At 48.5% G+C, this 7,943-nt stretch overlaps 1 protein-coding gene across 1 annotated transcript in view; it reads left to right on the forward strand.

Moving 5' to 3' along the window:
- NRG2 (neuregulin 2) overlaps positions 1-7,622 on the forward strand; it is a 232,167-nt gene extending 224,545 nt beyond the window's left edge. The window contains exons 9-12 of the mRNA XM_054984860.1: positions 501-624; positions 2,235-2,362; positions 4,323-4,547; positions 6,810-7,622. Coding sequence (XP_054840835.1) covers positions 501-624; positions 2,235-2,362; positions 4,323-4,547; positions 6,810-7,461 — 1,129 coding nt within the window. The 3' untranslated portion in view covers positions 7,462-7,622. The remainder of the gene's footprint in view (positions 1-500; positions 625-2,234; positions 2,363-4,322; positions 4,548-6,809) is intronic.
- Positions 7,623-7,943: the final 321 nt, after the last annotated feature.

Here is a 7,943-nt window from a genome sequence, read left to right on the forward strand (position 1 = left end):
ACTTTTTAATCATATCAGCTGCTGCATAAATACATGCATTTCATACATTCTATCCCCCATTTTTACATGCATTTCCTGGAGGAAAAATAAAATCCGTTTTTTTTCTTTTTTGATGCATTTTGAATATTTCCTCCTTTCCCTGTAGCATTATGTGCTGCTAGACAGCCCCTCCTAAGGTAGAAAAAGCTGTTTCCAGGGAGCTGAGAGCTTGGGTAGATGGACCCTCAGGATTCCGCTGTATCGTTGCCACTGCAGAATGGATTCTGTCCCTAAGTGGAATGGAAAAAAGCTCCAAATTCAGGCGGCGATGCGGGTTCCCTGCTGGATGTTTATGCCTTGGGCATAGGAAATGTGACCTAAGACAAGGCAGTTTGCTGACCACGGTCATCCACAGGAGACATGCATCTTAAAAGAAGGTTGTGGCCAAAGGGTCCCATCACTGTCTGCTGATCGGAACCAATACACATTAAGTGACTTCTCTTCATTTCCTTATCCTTTAGAAAACAGAGGAATCAAATGCATAATCATTTGAGGCAAAATATGTGTCCAGCTCATCAGAACAGGAATCTTGCAAACGGACCCAGTCACCCCCGGCTAGACCCCGAGGAAATTCAGATGGCTGATGTAAGTGGGCTTTCGTTATTTCAGCATACGGGCACTTCTTAGAAACCAGTGGTGGAAGTGGAGGAGGTAGAGCAGCCGGAACAAGAGAGAAAAGAAGGCCATCCCTTCTCTTTTCTCCCTCTTTGCTTAATCCCATCTCCCCACCCCCCCTCCCAATTCCATTCACTCTTCCTCTTTGGCTGCCTCCTCCTCCTCGTCCATCTTCTGTTGGCTGGAAGGAAGGACCACGAAGAGGCCAGAGAACAGGCACCGCTTTCAAGAGCAGTGCCATTTTCTAGGACGCTGCCTCTGCTCTAGGAAGCCCTTTTCCTCTTGTGTCTGAAAGAAGAGGAGGCATTCAAACAGGCGGGAAGGGCAGGCAGTTTTGTAGGTTTGAGGCCAGCGGAGATCAGCTCTTGTATCACTTCCTTCCTCCTTAGCCTAAACAACCCGTCACCTTCCTCCAACATTGAAAGTTACATTATTTTATGGTTTGGGGCTAATTGTTTGTATTTTCATATTTTAAATAGTATTACAGATACTTTGTTATTTTGCTGTTTTATGTCAGAAGCTAACAAAAGTATGTAGTTAACCAGTATAAATTAAGTGAAAGCACTGGTATGAACTAATTCTGGATAAGCCTTAGATGTGCAGCTGATCTGCAGCACGTGTGTATTTTATTTGGAGTTGTTTGAGTCGGGGCAGGAGGCCCCTTAGTGCTGGCAAGCCTGCCGTATCTCTGGCAGGATCCTTTGCTGGTCTGCATGGCCTCACCCCCACTGCACAAAGCTATCTTCTCTGATGCTTAGCATGGCATTCTGGTCTTTGCTACTGGGCCCCTGTATCCCAGAACAAGGGAAGCTTATCTGCAGATCAGCTTGATGAGGCCGGAGCCACTGAAAACGATCTCAGTCGATATTCCTGGTTGGTGTAACTGGGGCGGAAAGACTAAAATCCAAAACTTAAGGGATGATCTGAATTGGCTGCTGTAATTATTACCACTCAAAATGGATCCTAAGTTGCTGTTCCATCAGCTCATCTCAGAGCCAGTTTGGTGCAGTGTTTAAGAGCAGCAGGACTCCAATCTGGAGAATCGGGTTTGATTTCCCACTCCTCTGCTTGAAGCCATCTGGGTGACCTTGGGTCAGTTGCAGCTCTCTCGGAGCTCTCTCAGCATCACCTACCTCACAGGGTCATTGCTGTTGTGGGGATAATAATGACATACTTTGTAAACCACTCTGAGTGGGCGTTAAGTTGTCCTGAAGGGCGGTATATAAATCAAATGTTATTATTACTGTAATTATTTCAGCAAAAGCTCCTCTGATGGAACAGCTTTTCCATCTGCGGAGAAGAAGAGAGAGATTCCCCCCCCCCGCCACCATGCTGCTGCAGACTCCCAGTTGGCTCCCCACACCTTTCTTCCAGTCCCACAGGAGCACGGTTTTGGGGGCGGGTGGGGGGGGGGGGTAGGCTGCAACAGGGTGTGAGTGGGGAACTGTTTCCTTGTAGTGCAACTTCACTCGTGGTGCTTAGGAGCTGAGCCATAATGTAGTACATTTATGACAGTCCTGTAAATGAAGCAATGTTGTCCTCCTGGGATTAATGTCTGATACCTGTAACTCTTTTCTCAGTATATGTCTAAAAACGTCCCAGTGACCGAGCACGTCATACGAAGGGAAACAGAGACCACCTTTTCAGGGAGCCATTCCTGCTCACCGTCACATCGCTGCTCCACAGGGACGCCGACTTCAAGCCAAAGGTAATGAGAGCTGCTGCTCCGTGGCTCCTCGCAGTCTCCAGCGGTGTGTGTCACCCCCTCTGTGCATTTTCAGTGACATCCCACGTTCTAAGGCCAGATGAAAGCTTCCCTCTTGGTCTTACCTCCAGCATAAAACCGCATCTTGGAATCCCGTGCATCAGTGTAGGAATTTAGTTGCGGTAATGTCCACTTGTGTCTTTTTTCCTTGCTTGGTCGCGCAGGACCTTGAGTTCGAATCCCCCTTCCCAGTGCCAGAAGCTTGCAGGGGCTCCATTCTCCAATGAGGGTGTTCCTCTGGGCACTAGTTGTTGGGAATGAGCAGGTGGGGATGGAAGCCTTTCTTAAGGCCTCTAAGCGCCTTCCTGTTCAACAGGCTTTCTGATTGGAGGTATGTTTTTATTGTTCACAGCAGGTGAGCAGCAAGCTGTTCTCCTGCTGTCTTTGGGAGATTCATGAATCTTTTTATTGTGAATTGATCGCTGTTTTCATGTGAGTTTTGGCCCGGTGTATTCTCACATCCGCTCTGCACTGCAGAGGAGAGGAAAGGTGCCTTGCTCCTAGGGCCGCTCACTGAGCTTTATGGCTGAGCAGGGATTGGAAGCCAAGCCTCCCTTTCCTAAGCTTCCATATGCCATTGTGGATTTCAGGAGGCACGAGAAAGGGTGTGCAAGACTCCCTCAGAAACGGAGAAAGGGTTAGGCGGTGATAAAACAGCTTCCCAGGCAGGGCAACCACAACATTCCCTCCCCCAGCCATGAGATTCCAATTGCCTCTTGACTTCAAAATACTAAAGAGTCCAGTAGCACCTTTAAGACTAACCAACTTTATTGTAGCATAAGCTTTCGAGAGCCACAGCTCTCTTCGTCAGATGCAACCGTCAGGTTGCATCTGACGAAGGGAGCTGTGGTTCTCGAAAGCTTATGCTACAATAAAGTTGCATCTGATGAAGAGACCTGTGGTTCTCGAAAGCTTATGCTACAATAAAGTTGCATCTGACGAAGAGACCTGTGGTTCTCGAAAGCTTATGCTACAATAAAGTTGCATCTGACGAAGAGACCTGTGGTTCTCGAAAGCTTATGCTACAATAAAGTTGCATCTGACGAAGAGACCTGTGGTTCTCGAAAGCTTATGCTACAATAAATTTGGTTAGTCTTAAAGACGCTACTGGACTCTTTAATAATTTGAAACTACAGACTAACACGGCCAACTCCTCTGGATCTCCTGGCTTCACTGCTCTCCAGGCCTGGGTTCCCCAACGTGATATCCACAGATACCGTTTTTCGTTGCCTGACCAGTTTTTTTCAGAAACAGGGCATCTGGTTGGCCATTGCCGCTGCCACCACAGCACAAGGAGAATGTTCACTGTATGACTGAATATAAACTGTGTGTACGCAAGAAAATTTTCTTAAACAATATGCTCATTTTAAGAGCCAGAGAAAGCCGGCAGTGGCAGCAGCATTTGCAAATCGTTCCTCCAGTCACAAGACAAGAGGGCTCTCATTGATCTTTGGGGGCGGGCAGCTGCTACTTTCTCCCTGGGCGTCTTGCTCGCAGGGAGCTGCTCTGGAGAAAGCCGCCATGTCGGTGAAGCTGCAGCCGCACTGACAGCGGAAGAATCTGCTGCTGCTCTAACATGCCCTCATTCCAGTTTTTCTCCAGGAGCTCAGGAGCAGGGGAAGGGCATGTTAGAGCAGCAGCAGATTCTTCTGCTGTCGCTGCGAAACGATTTGCAAAAGCTGCTGCTGCCGCCGGCTTTCTCTGGCTCTTCAGGCAGCGATTCCAACAGAGAGGGGAAGGACACTCGGAATTCACTTCCCAGGAAAACTTGCAAAAACAATCAAGTGTTCTCCACGTGAAAAAAGTCACTTGTAGCTTGGCTCTGAGAGAGCTGGGGAGGATCTGACTTCCCCCAGTCCGAGCGCCAGGCAAACCATTGTCTGTTGCTTGGCTTGATTCACAGACACGGAAGCCACACTTGGAGCATGGAACGGACAGAAAGCCTGACTTCAGACTGCCAGTCCGGGATCATGTTGTCTTCAGTGGGAACCAGCAAATGCAACAGCCCAGCCTGTGTGGAGGCTCGCGCTCGGCGGGAAGCGACGTTCTGCGTTGAGGACCAGCGGGGGCCGATGACCCAGTACCGAGACTCCGTGGATTCCCTTCGAGACTCACCGCACAGCGAGAGGTCTGTGTCCCTCTTGTCCTTCTCCCTTGTCAATACAGGCATAGCTTTGCAGAGCTAGAGAAAAACCTGCCACCCCTAGTCAGTCCCTGTCTGTGTGAGTATAACTTCAGGTGAGTGGGTGCATTGGTCTACAGTAGGAAGAACAAGAGTTGAGTCCGGTGGCACCTTAAAGACCAACAAGATTCCAGGGCGTGAGCACTCGAAAGCCGAATTCTGATGACTCTTGAAACCTTATACCTTGGAAATCTTGTCAGCTTGTATGAAATCGTCAGAGAAAGTGAAGCAAGAAGGGAGTGGGGGAGCAATGGGGGAAAAGATGGCCAGCGGGCTGAGGCAGAGGGTCAGGTAAGAGAGATAAAATGAAGCTGTAACCCTCCCCGCCCCCCGGTCTTCCAAGCAAATACAGCCTAGGAGGAGCCCTGGTTCTCTGGCCAAGCCACTGCTTTTCTCTCCTGGGCCTGCACCACCACCAGCCACGCTGAAACTAATCTCCCGTGGCTAGGCTTGGACTTGAGTCAGAGCAGAAAAGAAAGAAATGGTAGTCCAGTGGAATATTGATGATGATGATGATGATGATGATGATGATGATGATGATGATGATGATGATGATGTAGATGTGGGTCAGGTGGGTCACGGAGTTCCTCCTGCTGGGTCAGAAGCCCCTACAGACAGATTACCATTTTGTAAGAACATTCAGCCTCAGGAGCGAGGCTGCCATGCCTCCTGCTTCTCTTGGCACGCCTGCTGAGGCCACACGGTAGCGAAGAGGATCCCCTCACAGGTCCGATCCTTGGCTTGTTCCTCGCTCCCGTTGCTCGGCTTGCGTTTCCTGTCCCCAGCTCTTTCGGTCTGCAGCCCATGGCCCTGGCCTTGACACTAGCAAAGTCCTCACTCTGCGCCCCCCTCTTCCTGCCACATGATGCCGTGTGATTTCCTGTGGTGTGCTTGCATGGGTTCCATGCTCAGTGGGCCTGGGTCTGAAATTGCCACATTTGTCAACACTGTTTCAGGAGGGTCGCTGTGTTGGTCTGCAGTAGAATAGCAAGACTGAATCCACTAGCACCTTTCAACACTCAAGCTCCAATCCAGTTTTTATGACTAATCTGATTCAGGGTGGGGTGGGTGGGAATAAGAATCATCGGAAATCTACAGATCTAGTAATTATTCTGCCACCTGGCTTGTCTAGATTAGTTTATTGAGATCAGAGGGAGAGGGAAGAGTGACTAAGTAGATAATGTAACTGACAGGGATGTTTTCCAGTCTGCGGAGATACACATAGTTCAGATGCCTGTGCCGACAGAGCTGTCCTTCCAGAGTGTTTCTTTTATAGCAGCCACTGGCTTGGGGAGTACTTTGGGTCTGTATAAGCAGTAGTTCTCATATGCTTGCTCTTTCATTCTCTGGTGCTGCCGACACAAGGCACGGGAATAAATATTTTGCTTGCAAAATGTGGTATACAGACCGTGTTGCATACATGGGGTGGTAGCAGTATACTCGTTTCCTCTGTAATAAGCAGCACAGCTGTAAGGATGCAAAAATTGTGTTGGCGCCTCCTTTACCATCAGCAGTGCTGCAGCCTGGCAGGGCAAAGGGGTAAATAGATGCAAATACCCTCCCTGCAAAGGCTGGGGGGCATCTGACCTCTTCTATCAAAAATGTGCATACACAGCCATTGGTAGCCAGAAGACAGCAGCAGACAGGCTTATAGTCAAACAGGATGAGACGCGACAGTTCATGTCCAGGACCTGATATCCCTCAACACTTTACATTTTCCTTTAATGGTATGGCGGGGGATCCCTTTGACCTAGAAACAATCTCCTAGACCTAGAATTCTTTCTGAGGTCTCTGACCCTCCTTCCCCTGACCTAGATGGCCCAGGCTAGGCCAGTCGTATCAAATCTTAGAAGCTAATCTGGGTCAGCCTGTTAATACTTGGATGGGAGACCACCAAGGAAGCCCAGAATTGCTATGTGGAGGCGGGCAAGGGCAAGCCACCACTCTTCACCTCTTGCCTTGAAAACCCTACAGCGTTGCAATAAGTCATCTTTAACTTGTCAGCACTTTACACCCACACAACCTCTTTCCATCTCACAATGACCAAAGTATTTTGGCAGATAGAACTGTAGCTCTCAGTAAGGGGTTCCATTAGCAGGAACGAACAGGGTCAGGATTTAAAAGGTGTACTGAGTAACTCAAGTTCTTTATTCTAAAGGCTCTGGGGTTGGATTTGAACTTGACACGGATGCTGTTTTCCTCTTTCAGGTACGTGTCTGCCTTGACCACCCCAGCTCGCCTGTCTCCTGTGGACTTCCACTGTTCCCCATCAGCCCACATGCCCACCTTTGAGATCACCTCCCCGAACTCGGCTCATGCAGCCTCCTTACCCCCTGCAGCATCCATCAGCTTCCAGGTGGAAGACCAGCAGCCTTTGCTCAGAAGGTACCAAGTCCCTTTCCAAGAAATGCAGAGATACGATAGTTACTACCAAAGAAGCAGCTACCTAAACGAGAGCACGGGCAGCTTGCCGTCCAGCCCCTTCCGCATCACAGAGGATGACGAGTACGAGACAACGCAAGAGTACATCACCGCACTAGAGCATCCAAAGAGAATAGGCAGCAGCAACAGGCGGTGGAGAAAGTCAAAACTCAATGGACACCTGTCGCACAGGGGCAAAATGCTCAGAGACTCCTTCTCAGTGAGCAGCGCATCTTACAGCGAATCTGATGAGGAGCTGGTGGCGGAGAGCACCCCTTTCTTAAGCATTCGGAACATGGAAGCGATGGACACAGACTCACCCCCCCTGTATCGTCCGGCAGAGAGCAGGACTTACTATTCCTTCGACAGATGCAGCACACAGGGAGACAGCCGGCTATCACACCCCACCAGGTCCAGCCAAGACTCAGCACCACCTTAGACGTCCCGTGGACGCTTCCTCGTAGCCCCTCCCATGAACACGCCAGAGCCCAGGAGGACAAAACTAACAGAAAAGACAAATTTTTATTTTCTATAAAAGAGGAAAAAATATAACAAATGAAATGTTTTATTTTCATTTTAGCAATGGTGTCTTATAATAGCTAATGGCAAAGACCGTTTTATAAGGAATCTCTATTTATATGGAACATCTTGATTTACAGCTTCTGAGAAAAGAAGAAATCAACAAAAAAAAATTAAAAAGAGATGGGGCAATTTTTGACTACTTACAAATCATTTAAGAAAAAAAATCGTGGTGCCTTTTTGCTGTATGCTAATGCCAGAGTCCACTCTGAAGATTATGTTTAAGCATCCTTGAGGTCATAGGTTTTATGTTCAGGACAACTAGTTATGAAATATTTTAATGGGCACTTTTCCATTTGAATAAGAACAACACCCTTTTAAATTGCCTGATAACTGGATGTT

Source organism: Eublepharis macularius, chromosome 7, assembly GCF_028583425.1.
Source record: "Eublepharis macularius isolate TG4126 chromosome 7, MPM_Emac_v1.0, whole genome shotgun sequence".
In the NCBI taxonomy this organism is placed as follows: domain Eukaryota; kingdom Metazoa; phylum Chordata; class Lepidosauria; order Squamata; family Eublepharidae; genus Eublepharis; species Eublepharis macularius.